The 23,687-nt window shown below is 51.0% G+C and overlaps 1 protein-coding gene across 1 annotated transcript in view; it reads right to left on the minus strand.

The window, feature by feature from the left end:
- The window catches only part of SIM2 (SIM bHLH transcription factor 2), a 54,566-nt gene extending 36,166 nt beyond the window's left edge, over positions 1-18,400 (minus strand). Inside the window, exons 1-4 of the mRNA XM_048291264.1 lie at positions 17,448-18,400; positions 9,402-9,484; positions 6,686-6,775; positions 520-628 (exon numbers count right to left, since the gene is read on the minus strand). Of these exons, the coding sequence (XP_048147221.1) occupies positions 520-628; positions 6,686-6,775; positions 9,402-9,484; positions 17,448-17,622 (457 nt within the window). The 5' untranslated portion in view covers positions 17,623-18,400. The remainder of the gene's footprint in view (positions 1-519; positions 629-6,685; positions 6,776-9,401; positions 9,485-17,447) is intronic.
- Between the last annotated feature and the right edge of the window lie 5,287 nt (positions 18,401-23,687).

Genomic DNA, 23,687 nt, shown 5'->3' on the forward strand with positions numbered 1-23,687 from the left:
TTTACCAACCCCATTTCTGCTCTGCCTACAGAGGAGAATATTAGGTCTGTTTTTTTGTCCAAGCTTTGAATTTAACAGTTGTTTTGAAAATATTAAAGATGCCCTTCAATTTCCCAATTACCTGATGTTCTGTTAGTTGTTCTTCCACTCAGGCCATGCAGCTGAGCTGTGCATGGCCAGACCACCACAAGATTTCCACGGCCTCAGCAATGATGACAAAATAAAAGAGATCAAACAGCCACTGGGCTAAAGCTAAAAACCTGTTCAAAGCTTCATGGACTCCATGGGAAGAAAGGTATTCTTGAATTTAGGGTGCCTCATGCCCTTTAGTGCAGCACTCCAAAATCCTGGCTCACAGTTTTGAGCTCCTGCTACTCCTCCATTTGAGCTTCAAGCAGGATAAATATGAATTTATGGATTCATGGGATGCTTTGGGTTGCTATTTGTTCCATTTCAGCCTGGGATTGGGTTTTTTTTTCACTTTTTTTGCTATATTTTAATGCCAGATCCCACAAATACCTTGCAGGAGGTGAGGATGAAGAGGCTGGTGAGCAGTGAGGACAGCAGTCATCTCATCATGATCCGAGGGGTGGATGTACTCGTAAATGCTGTTTCCAGTGAGCTCCACCTGGGAAAAACATGGAATAAAAGCAGCTGGATCATTTACTGTCCTCAAACACTCCCTGCAGCTGGGGTACCACGCTCCAGTTCTAAAACACGAGCTGGGTGTATCAAAACCATCTTCCAAATCACAGCCATTAATCCAAATGAATTCTTTCCTCAGCAGTGATTTGTACTAGAGGGGTTTTTGTAGGAATTTCTGGTGTTTCATCAGAGGCAGAAGAGCTCCTGTTAGAGCTGGAAATGAAGCGATAAATTAGAGCAGCTGGAGAAATGTTCAATTGCCACAAATGGGGTCAAAAACTCGGAGCTCTATAAATGCCTCTGAAGAAGACAAATATTAAAACAAAAATAATGTTACCTCCAGGTTGCCAGAAACTCTCACCTGCACCCAGCTGGCAGCTGAGCCTTCAGAGCCAAAGCCCTGCTCTCACACAGTTCCTTTGTGTCCTCCCCACCACCAGCGGGGCGAGGGCTCTGAGAGAATCCCAAAAGCAGATTTCCATGGATTCCCAGTGCTCTGAGCAAACCCGCACAGTACAGAGCTGCCCTGAATAGCCGTGCATTCCCTGTTCTCCCCTGAGCTCTGCCTGCGGCAGGATGTATTCCTGCCTTTCCCACTGCTAACAGCAGCGCAAAACAGAAAGAGCCTCGTGCTCCGCGGGTCCCCCGTGCCAGCTCCGCTTGCCACGGCCCAAAGCCCCGACAGAAGTCCCCAGAAAGCTGCAGGGATGGATTGAAGGGGTGAACCACCACTCTGAGCCCGTGCTTGAAATTAGTGTCAGGCTGGCCGATTGTTCTGAGCGGCCTTGGGCCCCCAAGATCAGAGAGAGCTGAGAGGTGAAGTAATTGAAGCCATTCTTCGGAGCCAATCCCGCTGATTTGCTAAGATGTGTGAGTTGCCTTTTCTTTGGAATAAATGAAGTTGTCTGCCCCACAAAGCCATCTTTTTTTTTTTTTTTTTTTTTATGAAAATGTTCCTCATCCTTCCATTTTCTGCATTATTCATGGAATGTCCCTTCCCAGGGCTATGCAAACTCCCTCTCTTTTTTTTGCCTAACCATCTCTTCCCCACTGCTCCTTTGCAGCAGCCCCTCCCTGCAAACACAAAAACATCAACAGTGATGTGATATTCTAAACAGACTGAAAATCACTGAGGTAGGAAAAAGAAGTGGGGGAAAAAAAAAAAAAGAGGAAAAAGGGAAGGAGAGATGGGAAGAGAATAAAAGAAAGAGAGAGGAAAGAAAGAAAGAAAGAAAGAAAGAAAGAAAGAAAGAAAGAAAGAAAGAAAGAAAGAAAGAAAGAAAGAAAGAAAGAAAGAAAGAAAGAAAGAAAGAAAGAAAGAAAGAAAGAGAAAGAAAGAAAGAAAGAAAGAAAAAGAAAGAAAGAAAGAAAGAAAGAAAGAAAGAAAGAAAGAAAGAAAGAAAGAAAGAAAGAAAGAAAGAAAGAAAGAAAGAAAGAAAGAAAGAAAAGGAAGGAATTCGGAAGGAATTCAGAAGGAAGGAAGGAAGGAAGGAAGAAAGGAAGGAAATACAATTTTCTCTAAATTTGCCCTTAAAAAGCGCTGGCTGCTCCTTTTCAGGCCAGACACAGGTGGGGACTTTCTGCAGGAACACCCCATACCCCAATTTTTTTGTCAGAGAGGAAGGAAAACTCAGAATCTCCCTGTGAGTCATGCCTGGAAATTCTTCTGTTCATTTGTAATTACAAGGGGAGAAGCATCCTGCAAATGTCCAGAGGTGTCTTCATAAATATACAAATCACCTGCATTAAAAAAAAAAATCTAAAAACTCTTATGGTGATGGACATTTCCTTGTCAGAACATGACAAAAATTGCCACTCTGTGGTCAGTGTTCAAACCAAAAGGAGCATCACAACCCTCTTTTTATTATTTTATTTTTGGCTAAGAGTGATTTTTTTTTTCTCTGAATGTTTTGCCCTTGGAATGAAAACGTTTTTAACAGAGAATTTACCTTCCAAAAAAAAAAAAAGAAAAAGAATTAATGGGTGGCTGTGTGTAAACAACTTTTCCCTTAGATATAGAGACTTTCTTACATAAAAAACACAAGCAAGCTAACAAATCTCATGAAATGTGGTTGATATTTTCTCTTTAAAAGTGTGTCTCATGGATATCTCTTGCTTTTCCCAAAATCATCACCTTTTTAAAAACTATTCCTCATGGAAATGCACATTTTTCCAGAGGATTCACAGGCCCAAGGTCACGGTTTTATCCAGAATTTCATTTTTATCCCAGGGTTTATGTCTAAAATCCAAGCCTAAAATTCTTTGTGAGATAACGACTGGTTTTCCTCGTTAGATGCACAGAAAAGTGTTTTATTCTGATAGGTTTATTTGCAAGCCCAGGAAAATCAGCAGGAGATGAAGGTACAACACTGCCCCCAAATCTGACTTCAAAAATTGACTTTAAAACACAAAGCCACCAGCAAGGAGATGGGGGTGCTGAGCAAGAGTCAAATAACCAAAATACAGATCCATAATTTGGGATCTCACCCCCTATCCCCACTAGGCAGGGCACACTCAGGCTCTTTTAAAGCCTACAATGAAACCCTGAAAACTTGAAAAAAAAAAAATCAATTATATGGTTCAATTCATCAAGCTAAAATCCCATGCCTCAGGTTATTAAAGCAGCTTCCTTGATGCAGTTTTTAATAGCTGTAAATACCAAAAATCAGCATTTCCTACTAACAGGGGGTTTATGTGGAACTCAGGTATTTTTTTCCAGCCATGGAATGATTCCTAATAAACACACAGGATTAAGTAGATGGAATCTAGAGCAAATAATGACATATTTGACCTCTCATAGACTCATTTGGTGAAAGCGAAATAAACTCCTGGAAAAGTTCAGGTGTTTGTGGTTAAATAGTTCAAGATTTATCAAAAGTCAAAGATAAGTCTGGCTCCCTCACGGATCCAGAAAATTGCTGGAATAAGCTCCAGACCTACAAAATAAAATTAAAAGATGTCTTTCCCCATTGTTTCACGAGCAGATTTTCCTCTCCTTTTTTGTGCCTTTGGGCTCTGAGGGGAAAAAAAAATATTTGGGGAATTTGAAGCTGTTTGTTATCCATGGAAAAAAGAGGCAAGGAATTGGCTGTCCCAACCAGTACAAGTCAGTTCATCCCTGGGCTGAGGCCAGCTGGGATGAGGTGGAGGAGGGGGTCCTACAGCAGAATTTACCATTTTTACTGCTGCAGCTGGGAGCAAATCAAACTCCAAACCACAAATGAAGTGGCAGGGCCACAAATGAAGATGTAGATTTTCACAAACTCCGTTTCTGAAACAAAGTCATGCTTAAAAACAATCCTTAATGCTGGTTTTAAATTTGCAACTGGTTTAGCCACCCCAGCTTTTTCTCAAGCTCTAATTTCTTCCTGCTGAAGTTCAATCCAGCACCAACCTGAAGATAAAGGCCACTGTAGTAGGCCCCCAAAAATAGCCTGCAAAAATATTTTTAAATGGCTTTTTTATTTAGTTTAAATATATATATTTTAAACAAATGGCACTTGAGCTGGAAATGGATGTGTGGGCTAGTTAATTGTCAAGTTACTTCATAAAAAGGCTTTTCTGTGCCCACTCTAAGAGATTTTCTGCAATCACCACCACTCTGCTCTCAGCTTGTGTTGGCTGCCGCTCTATGAGAGCACTTGTTGGAAATTCAGTGTGGAATTATGGCTGGGGGAATTTCCTTCTCCTGCCCAATCCCATTCTTGTTGATGGCAGTGGCAAAAATCCCAGTGATTTCCAGAGGAGGGGGAACAAGAACTCCTTCAGAGGCCCTGGAAGCTGACAGGAATACCCCAGGGCGAATGGATGAATGTCCTGGGTGGTGGGAGCAGCCCAGTGTTCGTGCTGGTGCTGCTTGAAGTGAAATGATCCCTTCAAAAATGGAATATTGAGGAAGAGCAAGAACAGACTGGTGATAAATCAGGATGAGTAAAGGGGAGGAATCACTCCCTTGGTAACTGGGGTTCTTATTTATAAATAAAACCTGTGCATTGTGAAATTCTGTCTGTTGAGAAGCCCTGACATTTCAAATCCCACAGCTTTCAAGCTCATTTGTTTACAAACCTCTCCTGAAGTGGAAGGTTTGGGATTTTGCTGGTGAAACTGCCTTCAAAAAGCGACTTGACCAAACCTTCTGATTTTCCTCAGCACCTCCTGCACTGAGGGTTTGTGCATATTTCCTTGCACATGGAATTCAGTCAGTGCAGATGACCAGGAGGGATAAAAAGGATTTAAACCTTTGTGGCACTCCCACTCCACTCTTCCTGCATGTGCCAAAGTCTGTTTACTGTCCCAGTGATCCCATAATTCTTTAATTTCTCCAAATAACTGGATAATACCAAGATCTACAAGATCTGGTGGCTCAATATTCCTCCAAAAAGAACAATTTCTGGGCAAAACCCGGAAGATCAGGGAGCAAACTACACAGGACAGGGAGTTTCTGCCCCAGGATGGGTGGATGGGAACCCTCAGTGCTTTGGAATAATGGCACTGATTAAATGGATGGATTTTAATCAACAGCAGCCTGGATCCTTGCAAAAATTCAGGGTGAGAGAAAGCCAGGTTGAAAAATGAGTAGAAAACAGGGCCATTCTGTAGGGAAGTTTATTTTCAAACAAAGCAATATTTCAAGGAAGTTGAACATGAATTAAATGGTATGAAAGAACTAAAACTGTACCACAACAGAGTGAACTGAACAAACTGAACTAAGAATGTTTCCTGCTCATCTTTTTAAAATTAACAGGTAAAAAAAAAAGTATCTATGCTGGCTATTTATTCCCAAATTGACTTTTTTCTCAAGATATTAGAGAAAGAGGGGCTAAGAGATGGAGTTTGAGTTTATAGCCTTGTTTTCTCAACCTCTTGAGTTCTATTTTCTCTCATAGCCACTAATTCTAACAGCACTGTTAATAAACGCACATGCAAAGAACTTCACCTTGTTTTCAATTAAAAATATTGATTACCACCAAAATTAAAGCACACAGACCATCCCCACCACTAAAGTCCCCTCTCTCTTTATGGAAACAGCCACAGGATAAATGAACCAGGTATTTTCAGAATATTCTCCTCCCTCTCCCCTTCATCTCCTCATTTGTCTCCCCTCTGCTGTTTAGTGTTTATTTCCCTTTATTTATTTTTTTATAAGTGTTTGATACCCAGCTGAACACTCCAGTTTCTTGCAAGTCTCATCCAGGGCCTGCTGCAATTAATGAGGAATTTTTTTAGGGGACTTTGGCAAACTTTAGGTCAGGTGCTCCCAGTGAATTTCAGTTACAGACAAAGGTATGGAAAGCTGCATTTTACAACAAATTCAGGCTCTTTGCCCTTGTGTCTATCCCAGGAAGGCAAAAAAAAAATTAGAAATGTCCATCTAAGCAAAAAAAAAACCAAAACAATAAAACCCCCTCATAGTTCTGGTGCAGAACAGTAGTAAACTGAGTTTTATGAGTTCTATCACAACCATATAAAACGCTTTACTGAAAAGACCACTGAGCTGGAAAAACTCAGGAAAAACTACCCTGAATTCCATGTGAACACTCATAAATCTGCCCCCCTTTTCCTTTTTATTTTTTTCCACATTTACCATAAAACTCTTGTTCCACATCAGATTTCCTCTCCCTTTCATAGGCAGCCTCAATATCTTACACAATCTAAAACTCCCAGACTCCGATTCTGAGCTTTATTTCAGCCCTATTGCTCTGGGCTTGGGTTTCAGGCCCTGCCTAGATCTGCAATTTGCAATATCATATTATTTATGGCCCTTCTGAAAGGTAATGAGGAGTAAAATACAATGAACAAGAACAGATATAAAGACAGCCATGATGTGGTGGCAAGTCAAGGAAATTTGAGTATTTTACCGAGGCTGTTTTCAGGGAGAAAAAAGCCAAACCCTCAAACAGCCCTGACAAAAAAAAAAAAAACTTTGTATAAAGGCAAGGTACCAGTGTGAGGGTCCAAATTTGTATTTAGCAGGTTCCAAATTTGCATTTAGCAGCTTTATTTTATTTCTGCTTTAGCTGGCAGAGCACACCCCCCATACCTGGGACAAGCCAAGGTGCACAGATGCTGTTTCAGAGATGTACATTATTTTGCCATCGGACGCCACGACGAAAACAAAGCCATCCAAAGTCTGAAAGAAAGAGAAGTGCACAGGGTAAGAAGTAAGAAATCAGTTTAAAGCATTTACAGTGAAAACCAAATTGTTTTGGAGGATGATTTCTGTCTGATTTCAGCAGCAGCACACAGCAAAATTTAAGGAATAGAAACCTTTACCTGACTTTGTTCCTTAAAACTCAGGGATGTTGTGAACTCCACCTCATTCCCCTGAAGATGCAGCTTTGCTGCTCCGCTTTCAGGGAATATTTTGCTGTTGATTCAGGGTTTTTTTAGTGCTTAGCCCAAATCCTGAGCTCTGTGGTGCTCAGGGGGAAGTCAGGCCCTTCGTGAGCCATTTTTTATGGCATAATTGGCAGACCCAGCTCACTGCTATTTGCAATTTATTTAATGGCACCATGAGCAATGTTTAAACTTGACTGCACTTTCAGTAACATATTTCTGAACAGAGGGCTCTCTGCTCTGAAACTGTGGGAACATCCAAAAAGAAAGCAGAAAAGGTCAGCATCCAAAACTTTATCACACTTGAAGAGAGATGTTTGTGCTTATTAAGTTTTATCCCTGCAGTCTGTAAACCAATGCAAACTTGAGATCCAATCCTACAAATTCTTCTTGGCAGGGTATGGGCTGGGAGGCAAATCTTGCTTGTGTGAGTAAAAACTGAAGTTTGATTTAGTCAGATCTTATCGTATGAGAAAAAAATAAATGCTGTGGTAAAGCTGAGCTAAAACTGGCCATGATTTGGAAATCACAAAACCTCTCACTTTGAGGGGTCCTTGATTTTTCAGTGCCCAATTTCAGGCTTTTTTTCAAAAGTATCTGATATCAAAAAGTCTCCATTATCTCTACCTAGTGTAGAAAGCTTTGATCAACACAGGGCATGTGAAAAGTAGTGAATATTCACTTGTGTGAATATCACTAGACAATAGATTTGGAAGAGAAAAATGATTCTTACAGTACTTTGGTAAAGCAAGCACCTGTTTTAATCCATTTAAAGTCACTCAACTGGAAGAGATGCAATAAAATCCTGTCTGCTTCATGCACCTCTAGTGCCACCCTAATAAGAAAATATTCCAAATTATTCTCTGGCCTACTAATGACTCTACAGCATGTAAGTGAAACCAGGTTACTCTTTGCCTCTTTTTTTTCCTTTTTTTTTTTTTCTTTTGGAATATAAATTAGATTTTGTAGAAATATTATAATGGGAAATAAATTACTGCACACTTAGCCATAATTTTACTTTAAGCACTGTTGTCTTGCAATTGCTTTAGCCAGTATCATTAACAAACTTGTGTCAGTGCTGCTGTTACTGCAGCACATCCCAAAATTTCATTCACAGGAAAGCTGAAAATCCAAATGTAAAGTCTAAGTACCCTAAAAGAAAATTTTAAAAATGTTTTCAGTAAATGAGAGTTTATTAAAACCTTCAGCATTTGTCATTCAGAATTAACTGAACTGTAAAATGAGAATTACAGGTGGTCAGCACTTAATTTTGTGTAAATTCACTTAATGCCAGACAAAGCCGGGAAGGAGGAGGAGGAACAACAGTGATTTATACAACTCGGTCTGTATTTCAATATATGCATTATATTATGCACATAGAGTATTATACAGAACTAAATCAGCATTTTCAGGTGGACTTGTGGCTCTGGAACAGCTCAGAGGACATCAGCTACTTGAATTAAAATTTCCAAGGCTGGAAATGCCTCCCCAGGAGACAATTTTGAGCTCTGGGTGCGGTCAGTGCCTCCCGCTCCAAAGCAGCCTCCCAAAAATCTCTCTTTTCCCCGCAGGAGAGCGGCTGATGCTCTGCGGGAGCAAATAAATCACTGCGCTCGTCCTTCTAAAGGTCGGAGCCGGCGACACCGCGGCCGCGGAGCCCGAGCAGAGATTTTCTGTGAAGGTTTTTGTCCCCAGCCGAGCGAGACGGTGAAAACAGCCCCAGCTCTGTGACCAGGAATTCACCTCCCGCAATAAACCCGCCCGTTAAATGATTGTGGTTTACTGGCTCTTGAAAATCGGGGGAGAAAACCCGCGCTGCGTTAAGTTCACGTATTTAAAAAAAAAAAAAAAATTAAAAAAAAAGAGTCAAACGCAATTTAATTTTTTTTCCCCCTCCTGCTGGCACGCTCGGCCCGGCTACGCCTTCCTAAACTCTGAATTCAGAGGAGTTCCAGAGCGGATCACCGGGACTGGGAACAACGGCATTTTCAGGGGCTGAAGTCCACGGGAGACCCAGCCCAGGTGTTCTCCCCCCTCGCTCCCTCCCGGCTTTCCCCTGCCCCGGGGGCTTCCTGGGGACATCCCCGGCACTTCTGGGGCGGCTGATGAAAGCATTTAGGGCTGGGGGACACTGCCTGCACAGAGGGGATGAGCGCCTCTTGCTTCCGCCAGTATCAGAGGCGGAAAAAGCAAAATAACGGGAATACAAGTGGCTGCTGTCCCTCTTTCTGCTCTCGCAGCCCGGCAAGGCTCGGGAATGAGGTGAAGGGTTCAGCCAGGCTCCTGTAGTGGTGCGGGGGTGAAGAGCAAGTGGAGGAGGAGGAGGAGGAAGAAGAGGAGGAAAAGGAGGAGGAGAGGCAACACCTCAGCCCCAGGTTTCCGATGCCCAGCGCGTACGGGAGGAGGAAGGGGTCCGCTACCTGAAGCAAGTGGGATCCGAGCTCCATGGCCACGTTATCCAGGGGCCCGATCCTGCTCGGCTGGCCCCAGGCGTCGCCCAGACCTGCAAAAGAAACAAGGATTTGGTAGAGCGGGAAGCGGAGCCGGGTCAGTCCTGTCCTCCCGAGCGGGACCTGCGCTGCCCGTGCTCCCCCTTCTCCCTCGGGGCGCGGGCCTGGAGGTGGGAAAGGCTGAGTCCCTTCTACACGCAGGCTTTGGGAGGGAATTGTTCTTTTTTTCTGGAGCAGAGCATCCCCGCGGATTCGCTTTCTCCCTCCCCGGAGAGCCCCCAGGGACGCGGCAGCCGCTCCCGTCGCCCGCCGGGCCCGTCCCGTCCTTGCAGCGGCACCGTCCCCGTTCCGCCGTCCCTGTGAGCGGCCACCGCCGCGCTGCCCAGAGAGGAGGATGAGGAGGTTAAAGAGAGCCGAAGCTCGATCGGGGATGAACTGCCCCGACTGCCCCTTCACCTGCGCACGGACGGGACCGACACAGCTTCGGCCCCCCCTCCCCATCGAGCCCTGACCCCAGAGCCCGACCCCACAGCCCGACACCGCCCTGGTGACAGTGGAAGCTTTGTGATGGAGCTGGCTTGGGGCGAGGAGGGGCGGGTGGGCTGGGGTTTGTGTGTTCATTGGTTTGTTTGTTTGTTTTTCTCTTCCTCGGTGAAAAGAAGCCTTTCAGCAGCTCCCCGGCGGAGCCCAGACCGCCACCGTGCCAGCCCAAGAGCTGGACACTCCCGTGGGCACCTGGCGGCAGAGGGGCCACTGCCCGCGAGGGATGGAGGGGAAGGGAAGGACGCGACCGCATCCGTTTAGTGCCTCGTTTTTGGAGAGAAAGGCCAACCCTCGGCTTCGGGGAGGCCGCGGAGCCCGGAGGGCGCTGCGGAAGGGCCGGTGGCCCTGGATGGAAGGCGGGGATTCGGTGCTGCCAGCCTGGAATTCCACAATCGCCCCGGCTCACGGATGCACCGCTATGAAACAGAGCCCCGTGTTCTCCCCCGGTGCCCTCTCTCCGCCCAGGTGCTTCCAAAGAAACCTCCCCACTCCCGGCTGCGGCGGCAGCCCCGCTCGGCTCCGGAACGGGAGGGAAAAGTTGGCAGAAATTCCTGCCCTGAGCTCCAGCTCTGTGATTCCGCCCCTCCTGAAACCCTCACGGATCCGTTTGTGCTTTGGCCACTTAAATCTGGTCTGGAAATGCTGGGGGATTTCTCTCCCCTCTTTGGGCATCCCTTGGGATGGGCAGGATCTCCCACCGGAGGGACGGGAGGCGGCGGGGCGGACGCGCCTGCCCGCGGTGCTTTTCCCAGAATTTAGATTCCCTTCCCGTTGCCAGCGGAGCCTGGCTCCGTGTCCTACTCCCTCTGGGAAAGCACTAAGGAGCTTCCCACGCCAGGCAGGGGACACCGGGGACCTTGGCCGGCCCTGACGCCTCCTTTCCGCCGTCCCAAGGCAGTAGCAGCACCCAAAAAGCGGAGTTTTGATCCCCACCCCGTGTCCATCTCTCAGGGTCTCTCCAGACTCCGGGAATTCACAGCGGGTGGCTGCGCTTTCCCGTGGGAAGGGGAAGGACACCTTCCCTACTCTGAAAGAAGCACCTGGAAATTTGCTCGGAAGAGCCAAACGAAAACTCGCGCTTTTCTCTGCCGTTTCCCAATTCTCCGCTTGGAAAAGGCTCCTAAACTTCCAGAGACACGTCAAAAATATCCTTTCTGCTGAAACGCTTTTTCGTCTGGGGAGAAAAGTTTGGGAATCGCGGAGTCCTCCTGCAGTTTCTTTCCCGAGGCAGCAACAAATGCAAGCTCAGGAGCCTGTCCCTGTGCCGCGAGGTTTGCCCTTATTTCGAATTCCTAATTACAGATCTCGAAATATGAGACTGCAGCCCTGCAAAAGGAGTCACACACAGCGGTGTAAAAGCTGTCCTGAGCCCTTACATTCCGAAAGACGAAGCAGATTTATTTCTTGAGCTCTCACGAAGCTCTCCAAGAACGAGCCGCGTCTCTGCCCCACCCGTGCGAGACAATTCGCTCCGTCCTGTCCTTTCACATCATCCCAAAATCTGCACTTTCTAGGTTCTTTCCTAGATCTGGCAAAAAAAAAAAAAAAAAAAAAAAAAAAAAGCCACTTGCTCAGATTTGCTCCCTTTGGAATTTTAAATTGGAGTCGCAATCGCGAACGCGCATCAGACGTAAACACGTTCGGTGGATCAGCCTGGCATTCGTCTGAGCTTATTTTAAAGCCGGTGATTTTATAATTTAATCCGCCAGCAGATCGCTTTAAAGGTGAAAACGAAACGAATAAAACCTTACAGTGGAATAAAGGACCAAGGCCCATTAACTTCTCTTCGGAGAGATTTGCAAACGTGTCCTGTAAACATATGGATGCCATAGGCTCCGCCGGGCTGCTCCTGCCCGGCCAGGGAATACCGCACAAATTCGCTCACTGGCCTGGAGCGAGGCCAAAATCCCTGCCGATACACAGCGAGCCTTTCCTGCACCGCTCCTTCGGGATGGGATTTTGCTGGGATGGGAAGGGATCCTTGTCTGGGAGAGCTGCCGGGTGTCCCACACGGCTTTGCCACCGGACGGGTCGTTTGGAAGGAAACATTTCCAAATGCTCCCTCGTAGCAGGAATTACCTGGCCCGGGAGAGAGAATTCCCTGCGGGCGGGCAGCTGGAGCATCCCCCCGGCAAAAGCCGGGAGCACCCGTGGGGGTGGCCTGGCCCCGAGCGCGGCTCCTTTGCCGTGCTGGAGGGTCACGGATCATCCAGATCCAGCGACCGGGGGGGACTGGGCAGCGGAAAGCCCGGAAAGCCGGGGCTGGGCTCGAGCGGAGCTGGCACGGCCCAGGGCCGCCTGCGGGAGGGTGACCCGCCAGTCCCAGGCTCAACCTTCTCTTTTTTGGCACCCGCCGCCAGCAAACATGGGCGGGATGAGCCTCTCTCCTCGTCTGCCCGGCTTTTCCTGGTGTTTGTGCCGGTGTCAGTCCCCCCCGGGCCCAGGGCCGTGCGGGCAGGGCAGGAGAGGGATGCCCGGCAGGGAAGCCACCGGCCCCAAGGGCAGCTGTGCCCGCCGAACCCCTGCGGGCACCGGGCGGCAGCTCCGGCTCCGACAACGGCGGGCCGGAGTCACAGGGGGTTTTACACCAGCACCCCAAAGTTCTGGCTGCTTTTGCCGTCGAAAAACCGGGGGGTTTTCGCACAAACGCGTCCCCCTCCCTGTGGCAAACACGGACAAAATCCCTCTCCGTCTTTTAACATCTCTGGCTGTTCCTCAAAGTACCTCAGCACTGACTTTGTACCGTTTCCCAGTTTCCAGAGAGGCAGCGGGGTGAGTGAAACTGTAATAAGATCTAGAAATATTTGGGAACAACTCCCACCTTTGCTCTCGGCATACGAAAGTTCGTCCACACACACATTTGAAAGCCCGGTAGCTTTTCAGCTTGGGATTCTGCTTAAAAGAATCACTTAGCGATGTATTATGTTAAGTATCGGGTTGCCCTGTAACTTGGAGTATTTCCTTTGTGTCTGCTGGGCTGTTCCCCGGCTCCCCCGGAGCGCAAGGTCCCCCACCCTTCAGAAGGAACCTCGGGACAACGACAAGTCTCGGGGCTTCACCGCCTATCCTGGTTTTTTGGGTTTTCCCCAGCGCGGTTGTGCCTCCCTCGGCCGGGAGAGCCCCGGGGAAATTCCCGGTGGGCGGCCCCTGAGCTGCATCGAGATTTGTGCCCCTCGTTGAGGCGAGGTCCGAGGCTCTGCTGTCACCCCGTGAGGAGGGGGAGGCAGCGGGGCGAGGGCAGCGCTGACACCTCGCCCTAAGCCCCGTCTGCAGCGGGGGGCCAGGGGTCTCAGCCCCACGGCACCGCTGGATCCCGGGGGCCGCGATGGGTCTGGAGCCCGCGGGGAACCCCCGAGCCCGGTCAGGGGAACCTCTGAGAGGGGGGAAGCTCCCAGGTCAGGGGCGCTTTGGGAAGGAGCAGGGCTGGGCAGCGATGTGCCGAGCCGCCCGCTCCTCTCTGCGGGCTCAGCGCCACCGGCCGGGAAGGCGGCCGAGGGCTGGGTGTAAAAATCAAGATTTCTATTTTATAAAAAGAAAAAAAAAAAAAAAAGAAAACCAAACCAAAACAAAAAAACCAACCAACCAACCAAACAAACAAACAAAAAAAAAACAAAAAAAAAACGAGAGAGAGAGGAAAAAAGTCAAACTCCTAGGAAAAAAACCTAAAAAAAAAAAGTGGGGAAAAAAATACTCTAACCAATCTGCCCCCAGGACACCCGCACAAACCCAGCTCTCCTCGCCGAGCCAAACCCACCAGATCGCGTTAAGAGGCCCCAAAGCGGGCGTCCTACAGGCAGGGAGGTCACGGGCAGACCCAGAGCTCTCACGACAGTGACCCCCGCCCTTCCTCTCTCCCCCTGCCGTCCTTCCGTCCCCTCCGGCCGGGACAGACCTGAGCGACCCCGCCGCCCGTCCCCGCACCGACCCCGCCCCGACCCCGCCGCCCGTCCCCGCACCGCGGGGCCACCGGCTCCCGCCGCCTGGGAACGGCCCCAGGAAAACCCTAAAAAAAAAAGCACTTTTGTTTTAGTAAGACCTTTAATGTCGCTATTAGCGGTTAGTACAATAGGGGCTGCCTTTCCAAAAGGGATTACTCACGCCTCGCGCTTTATTTATTTATTTAATTCATTAATGAACCTTTTCCGAGCGCGCGTGACAACCCGATGAAATAGCTGCGATTCGCCTTGATTTTCTTAAAATATACAATTCGTGGCCAGGTTTAAATGGGGACCGAAGACTGTGAATATTCCTGGTAATTTCTATTGTCTGCCTCTCGGAATAAGGAAGGTCTGAGATCTGCCGCTCAGTCACTTTATTCAGATTATTTCGTATTGCGCACATCATATTTTGGGTCACATAATAATTAGCTCGCTCCCATCCGGTTTAAACAACCATAAATGTCCAATTTTATAATCAGTTTTGGATACTGCGTCGGGGATGGGGGAGGGAGAGGGCGAGGATTTAACCAGTCTCCCATCACCGGGGGGCAGAGAATCGCAGTTTTTAAACGCGATTCATTCTCGCCTCTCTTTCTTTCATTAGTTCCTCTTCAGAAAAAAAGATAATAAAAATAAAAAATACTGACAGCCGAGACAGAACACGACCGGTGGTGTATTTTTGTTCTACAGTAACAAAGCCGTGGCGACAACAACAAAAAAATATCAAAACGCGAGAGAAGACGGTGTTAGAGAGCGGGAGCGCGGGGGAGGCTGGAGGCTGCTGTGTCCTGACTTTAACTCCTGAATCTCAAGGTCGCAGCGATACCGCAGGGCACAGCCTGGGCTATCGGAGCACAAACTTGTCCCTTCCAGGGCTTGCACTGCGAGGCCGAAAGGAGCTGGGGTAGAAATCCCCTTTCGCTGTCGCTGCTTGGAGTCTGATCGGGCGCTAGTGCGGGTTCAGTCCATCTTCGGGAAAAGCCTGGCCGGGCTGAGCAGGAGACCTGTCCCGAGCCCCCGACAAGCCCTGTCGGAGTGCTGGGGTCAGTCAGCTCGCTGAGGGTCTCAAACTTTTCCTAAACTCTGTGTCAGCTCGCTGTGGAAATAAGGGGGGAAGCCATCCACCGAGGGTTTTGAAAACACAGCCCTCTGTCTGCCTCTCTCTCTCTCTCCCTCCAGTCTAGACAGAGCTGGAAGCCAGGTCTGCAGTTGAAGAACGTTTCTGGTCGCGCTGGCCGCAGCTACTCCGGGCCTAGCACGCGTCTGGTGCCGCCTCAGACCTGTCCCCCCCACCCTGTCACCCCTTTAAGCCTTTTAGGGTGACGGCTGGGGCAGCCCGGGGTGCTGGACCCCCGCTCCGAGGACAACTCCCTTGGGAGCGCATCGCGGCTGCCCTGGGAGCAGAGGCCGGGGCTGGAGAGGGGGCCTGGTACGTACCCACCTTTATTTCATGCCCCAGAATCTCGGATGGGGGTGCCCCGCACCCATCGAGTCCAACCCTCTCCACGGGGCTCTTTCCCCAGGTCTGGCTGCCCCAGGATTTAAGCTGGGAAGCCTTTCCGGGCTGTTGCTCTCCCCGTTTGCCCTCCCAGTAAAGCCAACTGGAAACCAGTAGCCGAGTATGAGGAGGAAGGAGGGAGGGCTGACAGACCGACGGAGGGATGGGGACCCCCTCCTCTCCTTCCACGGGCAAATCCCGAGGGAGAGGGAAGTTTGGGTAATGCGGGACTGTGTGGAAGAAAACCCCCCCTTACCCCCCCAAAAAGTCCTTCTGCAGCCGGCGCTGCCCGCAGCCGCCTCTCTCCGGCTCCCCTCTTTCCCCTCCACCCTCCCAGGCACTAAACGCAGGGCTCGGGGACCGGAGGCGGTAATTCCCCCGGCCTGTCATCCCTGGATGCGAAGCTTTGGTTTTAAATGTATTTCCACCCGTACTTAAGACGATGAAAGATCAGGAATTCGCTGTATGCATTTAAACGTTGCCCTTAATAAGCAGAGTGTGCGGAAGCGCACGCCCGGCCTGTTTAGGGAAGACAGACACATAAAACACACCCGAGCTGTGAGTATAAACCTGCTCTCGGGGTCGTCTCGTTGCTCTTGAGGAGCAGCAGGGCTGGAAAAGCCAGGACGCATCCAGCAGCATCTCGAAACGTGCCGCTTTTCCTCCCTCCTAAATCAAAGGCGTTCGGGGACACGTTCCCCAGGCACGGCCGGCGAGTGACCCCCCCTCGAAATTACGACGCTCTATTTCTCCTCGGGAAAATTTCCCGGTGGGGAATAATGGCTGGAAAATGCGGCGGAGCAGAGCCTCGCTTCCCTTGCCCCGTGCCTCGGGAGCTCACGCTAAAGGAGCCCTGGCTTTCCATAGCACGGCTGCTCCGCGCTCCCGAAATTTCTCAATTAAATGGCCACAACGGTAAGCTTTGCTCGGGTTGGGAGGGGGGGTTTTATTCCGCACCCCCCTCCCCCTATTTTATTTTTTGGTTGTGTTTTTCTTTTTAGCTTTTTAATAAAGCTCCTTAGAAACCGCGACGGAGAGCAGACCTTCCCCTGCGGAATTTGCTAATTCCTTCACCCTGCTCCCAGTCCGGAGAGGCACAAACAAATGACAAAGCGGGGGAGCTGGGCTTTATTTAGCCACCCGCAGGCACTGACCAGCGCTTCATTCCACGGCTCCCATCAGCTCAGCGGCCGCACGGACAGCATGGGCGGCCGGCGGCTCCCCACGGCTGCCGGCCCGCAGCCTCCCCTCGCCCCGGGCGGCCCCAAGGGCGCTCGGGGGGAAGGTGAGAGGCTCCGGGGGGCTGATTTTCCGCAAACCCCGAGGGAAGGAGAGATTGGTGCCGGGCCTCGCTGCTGGGTGCCCCCGAGAAGAGCCGCGGGAGCCACAGCCCCGGCCGAGGTGCAGCGGGGGTCCCGGCCCCGCCGAGGCCGGGCTGGGCTCGGACCCTCCTTCCCCGCTCTCCCCGGCCCCACGAGAAGGAGCAGGGCCTCGCTGCGAAGCTGCTGCGCCTTCATTCCCAGCCTACTTCCCTAGCTTCAGAAAACTCCAACCAAAACAAAATAATAATAACAACCACACAGTTTTTTTCCCCGAGGCCGTGCCTGGACGGGAAGCGCCGCGCCGAGGGGCCACCCCGGGGGCCGGGCGGGCTCCTCCGGGGCTGCAGACACGAACCGAGCCCGCTCTCATCGGGACGGTCCCCCTGAGCCAACGGAGCTGAACCGGCAGCCGAGGAGGAGGGGGAGAAAGGGGGGATGAACCGGCCGGCTCTGCCTCCCACCGCCGCCGGCTTTGGGGCAGCGCAGCGCTGCCTCCTCTTCCAGGGCACACGGGTTCATTTCCAGCCCGGCGGCTTTTACCTCAATCCCCGATCGCTCTCCACCGGTTCCGGGACTCCTGCAGGCATCCCCTCCCTCCTGCCAGGACGCCGTTGGGGTCGTACCCACCCCAGCACCCCGTCCCCGCTCTCTCTCGGCCCGCGGTGCCTCCCCGTCCCTCCCGTGCGGGCTCCCGGAGCTCCGGGTGTGGTTTTACCTTCGGGGAAGACGGCTCGCATTTTCAGGTAGCTGGTGGTGAGGCGGATGATGGACGCCTTGTCCAGCTGCGAGGTGATGGCCGAGGGCAGGGGCAGCAGTTTAGCCAGTTCGTAGAATTCTCCATTTTCTTTTTCCCGTCTAGTCTTTGCCGCGTTCTTGGATTTTTCCTTCATCGCGACTGCTGCAAGGCGGGGATGTCACTGGCATATTAGACCCGATTCTTCCGAATGGCAGGGGGCATGGATTTCGACTGCAGAGTTAGTATTTTCGTTTAAGGAAGGGAATTTACCCAAATCAAATCAAATAATTAGTAATAATAATAAACAGAGGGAAAAAAGAAGACAAAAAGGGGAGGGAAAAAAAAAAAAAGCCAAGCCAACCAACCAAAACCAACACCAACAGAAAGGGTGCGAGGAGGGGGGAGGCGATCTCTGAGCCACAACCAGGACAGGAAAGCGGCTCGGAGAAGGCAGTTCTGCTCTGATCCTGCAGTGGCGAGGGCTTCGAAAGCCAGACTGAAAGACCCACGGCAACCTTCGTCCTCTGCGTGCAGCTGGGAATGGGATCTTGATCTTCTCCTCAAAACGGGGAGCAAACCGCTGGGTTCCCTTCACCGAACGATTTCTTCTACTCAATCCTTTCCCGTCCAAAAATAATAATTAAAAAAAAAAAAAAAGAAAGAAAGAAAGAAAGAAAGAAAGAAAGAAAGAAAAAGAAAATAGAGCGTCCGTGCAAGAAATCATTGGGCTAAGCAGGCTGAACCATTTTTGGACATTTTGTCTCTGAAGGAAAAAAAAAAAAAAAGAAACCGAACGACCGCGCTGCTCGTTGAAGGAAGTGCAAAATGATCTGGTCCCGGAGCCCGAGATGCCGAGGACACGACGAGCTCCCCGCTGAATCAAAGTCAAAGCCGGTGCGGCGGCAGCTGATGGCTGGAGGGCTCCGGGATCACCGGCGCTCCTCTCCGTGCTCCGCTGCCCTCCGGGCGCGCTGCTCCTGCGGCTGAAGTGCGCTGCTCCTCCCGTGCCCGAGGGGCTCCAGCAGCGCCGGGGCGCGGGGGCCGCCGAGCCCCGCTGGCTGCGGGGGCTGCGGGGGCTGCGGGGCTGCGGGGGCTGCGGGGCTGCTCCTGCCGCTGCGGCCGCTGCGCCCGGCTCCAAATGTGCTTCTCATGCGGAGTCAAATTAAAGGATCCGTTTTCCTCGGGACCAGTGCCACTTCAGCGTTGTCTCTTTCCAAACAAGTCCGAGCGCTGGCAAAGGCGCGGGGTTGATTTTGTTGCTTTTATTTATTGGTTTGTTTTTTGATTTTTCCTCCTTTTAAAGAAAAAGAGTTTGCAAGATAGGAATCGTTTCTCTCTCTTTTCTCTCTCTCTTTTTTTTTTGTTTCTTTTTTATTTGTCACGTATTTCAAGAGCGAAGCGGTGACTCTTTGGCAGAGACATGCCTTTCAAAGGCAAGGGGAGGGTTTGCTACATTCACCTCCCGCAACGAGCAGCGATCCTCACCATTCGGCAAGGATCGAAGGTAAAATTCCCCTCCTCTCGGAAATCACAGCCGCCACGCTCCTCGTCTGAAAGCACCGATATCTCCTCTTTTTTTTTTTTTTTTTGTTCTTTTCTTTCCTCGCCTTTTTTATTTATTTATTTTTTTTTGTTTTCCCAGGGCCAGAAGGAGCTCTGAAGTGGACCTCTCGGTTAATTCTTTAGCAAAGGCTGCAGAAAGCCAGGAGAGCCTCAAGAGGGGAGGGGATAATGTATCCGTGACGTGTCCTCTCGCGCAGCGCCCTCCGAGGGACCCAAATCCAGAAGAGCCAGCGCAGAGCCGCAATTAGCACTTGCGAGGGGACGGGAGGCCGGCCCGGGGGGAGCCGGGGGCGGGGGCCGCTGGCTGGGGCAGCCCGAGCCCGCTCCCCCCGGCCTCCCCAAGCGGCCGGCGGAGCCCCTTGCCCCTCGTTGCCCTTCTCGGTGCACCGGCCGTGACCCCGAGGGGGCCCTTGTCCCCCGTGCCGGGGCGCAGCTGCCCGCGGGAGGGGCCACGGGGGGGGTGTGGGGCCGGGACACGCGTGGGGCCCCCTTGCCCAGCCCCGCGGCACCGCCGGGAAGCCAGCCGAGACTTTCCTCCGTTGTTGTGGCGCTGGGTAAAGCGTACCTGGGTACTCGCGCAGGTATAGACACAGCGCGTATTTATACTGTATATAAAATATGTATTTTGCGTATTACACGTGTATGCACGCACACAAATATATTCACAGACGGCCTCTCGTACATGCAGAGGAGGGGGCCGAGCTCCGCGGGAGCTGCCCGGGGCCGCCCCGCCGCCCTCCCCGCCGGCAGCCGCTGCTCATCAGCCCCCGCTGACCGGGGCTTAACCCCGGAGCTGCCGAAGCAGCGCTCGGGGAGAAGATGAAGCAAATCCCCGAGCGCCCAGGCTATGCCGGGACCCCCGGGGCCACCTCCCTCGGAGAGCTCATGGGGCCGTGACCGCAAGGCTCGGGGCCACCTTTGCTGTCGTTGTCACAAAAGCGATGCCTGGGTCCCTTATCGTGTCCCGAGTGAGGGAATTAAGCCCAGCCCGGGCAGGACTGAGCCGTGCCCGGCCAGGTTTAACGCGGCCCCGACCCGACGGGAGATCTTGGGCAGCCCCGCGCTGCTTTTGGGGACAGAAACCCGCGCGTGTGTCCCTGTCCCACTCGCACGGGGACACAGCCCCGGCCCCACGGGCAGCCGGCCCTGCCCAGCGCCACTTGCAGCGATCCGCCCCGGACACGCGTGGGGATTAAAGCAGCGAGGAAAGGAGAGAAAGGAGGCACCAGCAGAGCCCGGAGAGACGCGGCTCCACATCCAAGGGGGCCGAGGGGGATGGGAGCGCCCGTTCGCAGGACACAATGCACCGGTCCTTAATATTAATCCCCGGGAGAGGCCTGGCCGGCGGGCGAGTGTGTTTGCTTAAGCTCGCCCGCCCCTCCGTAATTATCCCATTACAGCAGAAAGAGCCCGGCCCGGCCATGCCGAGGGAAAGGCCACGCTCTTTAACCTCCCCGCGGCCGGGACCTGCCCGGGCCACCGCTGCCCGTGGGGTGGCGAGTGGGGACACTGCGGCACCTCCTGCCTTCCCTGCTTGAGATGTGGGGCGAGGAGCCGGCGAGTGGAGCCCTGAAGGGTTCCAGGACATGCCCGCACGGCCTCTGGTCCCAAATCCATCCCCTTCTGGCTCAGACACCGGGACCGCGCCCGTCCCTCGGCTGACGCGCCTGGGACAGCGGCTTTTGTAGGGAAGACAAACAGGGAATGGGAACAGGCTCTGCCGCGCCGTCCTGGGTGGGATTTAGGCTGGAGCTGGCTCCCAGGTCAAGGAAACCTGAGCGAAAGCCTTGCACCGGCGGGACCGGGAGATGTGTCCCGTTTCACCCTCCCGCATTGCCCTTTTTACCCGAAAATAGGAGCAGCTCCGTGCCCCTCTCTATGGGGACACCTCTCCTGGGCACATTGGCAACGCCAGATTTAACCCGCTGCTGTATTTTTATTGTTACGAAAGAGTGTTCCGGGCTGGGACTTTTCTCCGAGCAAAACAAACCCAAATTAATCTAGGGGAAAAAAAAAAAAAAAAACAAACAAAACCAAAAACCACCCGTCGAAAAGAAACTTCAGCTTTTCGGGGAAATTCTCAAAATTCAATGCAATCTCCGCCCGCCGCCGAAACTGGACGCATGAGCAGAGGTAAAAAAAAAAAAAAAAAAAAAAAAAAAAAAAAAATATATATATATATATATATATATATATATATATATCGGGGAAAAATATTATATATATATATATAAATCAATATATATATTTATCTATTTATTGCTGAAAATTAGCTGTATATCAAGGCAGGTCCTAACGGGTCGGACACAAGAAGCTCTGCGATCGCTACCCCCGAGAAGGAATGCTTATGGGACATTTCCGTGTCCTGTAAACAAAATAGAGGGACAAACGAGGTGCAAAGGAAAGCGTGAGAGGAGCGTGTTGTGTTTCTAACAAATTGCGGTGGTCCGGAGAAAGGGCAGGTCTGCGAATGTTTTCAACAGAATCCCGACAGAAAAAGAAGAATCTCGGTACTACAAGGGTGGCCCAAACCTATCGAGGTGGATTCGCGATGTGCAGCTCGGTGACTCCGAGGTGGCTGCAGGGGCTTCCCTGCGACCCTTTTCAGAAGAAACTCCTCGTCAGGAGGAAAATAAATAAGGAGAATAAATAAAGCAATTTATTACTTCAATATTCAGATCGTGTTTCCACGGATCCGTTGTTGTTGAATCCTAAACCGGGCACGCACAAACCCCAGTATTATTTAACAACATTTCTCCCTTGCTTGGAGGGGAAAACCCTTCCCCGAGCGGGAGACACAGAGAGAGAATTTCTTCCCCAGGTGAGCTGTGTTGCAGAGGAACATTTCCAACGTTTCCCCTTTTTTTTTTTCCTTCCTAGGGGTTTCAACTGGAGACGGAAAACAGAGAGGAAACCGAGAGGTGAGAATAACCCCTCTGCACCCCGAAATAAACTCTAATTGCAGCGCTCCGGGGTTTGCAGGTGGGTGCCCCGTGTCTGGGTGCCTCTGGGGACAAGCCCGAAGCTCCAAGGGATGGGGTTCAACGCCTTTTTTTTTTTGGGCAATCCTGCATCTTGCAGGCGGGGGGCTGCACACCCGGGACCTCCGGCACACCCGGGACCCCCGCCCGGGATCCAGGGGCATCCCCAGGGCCGCTCCAGCCGAGCTTTACAGGGGCAGGCGGCAGGACGGGGGTTGCCATCCCCACTCCGTGTCCGTGAAAGTGCCACTCTTGCCCTCAAAAAACTTGGCAGCGCCGCGATTTTGGTGTTGGTGGAGTTTTCCTGCTTTTTTTTTTTCCTCGGTGGACGCTGGCGCGGGAGAGGGGGGGGGAAATCGGGGCTGCAGATCCCAGCACAGAGCGGGGCTTAACTTTAGTCTGAGGTGCTTAGCTGAAGTATTAACTGTGAGAAATACCACCAAGTTCCACAGGAAAGAAAATATCGTCAGATATTTGAACATTTACAGCCTGCACCATCAGCACTGCTCCGAGCCCGAGGACCAGCAGCGCTTATCGTCCCCGGAGGAATCCCCCGGATTTTTTTCCCCTGTAACTACTGCTCCCAAGTGTGGCTGTACACACACAGCCGCTCTCACACGCAAATCCTATAAATGCTAATAAAACAGATTCCTCGGGATTTGTTTAACTTGCCCTGGCACCGCGATCCTATATTGATATTCAATGGGGTCACTGGTGTGCGGGAGGATTGCTGGTGAAGCGTAAGGCTTTGGGATCAGCCTTCCAGGGTGCCACTCGGCCACGTCCTTGCAGACAAGGTGGGAGCCACAAGCGTTGGCAGTGCCATGAATTTGCACTGAACACTTGAAAGGGGAAAAAAGGAAGTGGAATCTTGGTGCTGGAATTACGAAGCTATGCAGAATCGAGGCCTCCCGTTGCAGGGGATCGTTTTCAGCTCCTTTCTGGAAGCTGTATTGCTGCTATTGTCCAACCTTTGCTGGCCACATGGGACACGTTTGGCAATAGGACAGAAAATTATTTCTACTGGGCATGAACTGGAAATATCCAGCTGGGGCATGGATCCCATTTCTAATCAGAGTGGAGGGAAGGAAATCTCAACTCTCTTTCTTGTCACTCAGACAGCGTTTGGAGAGTTGGTCAAAAGCTCCTACCCAGAAAAAATACGGCTGTTTAAAAATGAAATAAGGCTTGTGGGGTTTGGGTTTTTTTTACCCTTTCCACTTGTAAATTTTGGGGTTTTATGTTGCTGCCCATGCTGCAGAATGGGGTGCACGCCGTGTGGAGTGGGCAGGGATAACACAGGCGTGCAGCGCTGCAGGAGCTGTCAGAGTTGATGGACTGATCCAAATGGATGATATTTGCAAAAAATACGCCCAAGTTAAAAACCCGCAGTGCTCATGTTCGGGTCGGGTTTTCGATTTCAGTTTTCTAAGGAGAATAAAGTTGTTTTGTTAAGGTCAACTTAATTTTTTTTCCCCCTCACAGCCGGAGCTGGAATTCGGTGAATTTTCCGAAAGTTTTTTCATACAGCTCTGATAATTGGTATTAATTATGACACCCAAAGTTTCGTGACCAAACATTTGCTGCTGCTCAAATAAGCTGCAAATCGTATTTCTTTTAACTACAGGAGATAGTTTAAAAAGCAGAAGCTGGGAATAGGAGAGGGAGTGTATCC

Source organism: Corvus hawaiiensis, chromosome 2, assembly GCF_020740725.1.
Source record: "Corvus hawaiiensis isolate bCorHaw1 chromosome 2, bCorHaw1.pri.cur, whole genome shotgun sequence".
NCBI lineage: Eukaryota > Metazoa > Chordata > Aves > Passeriformes > Corvidae > Corvus > Corvus hawaiiensis.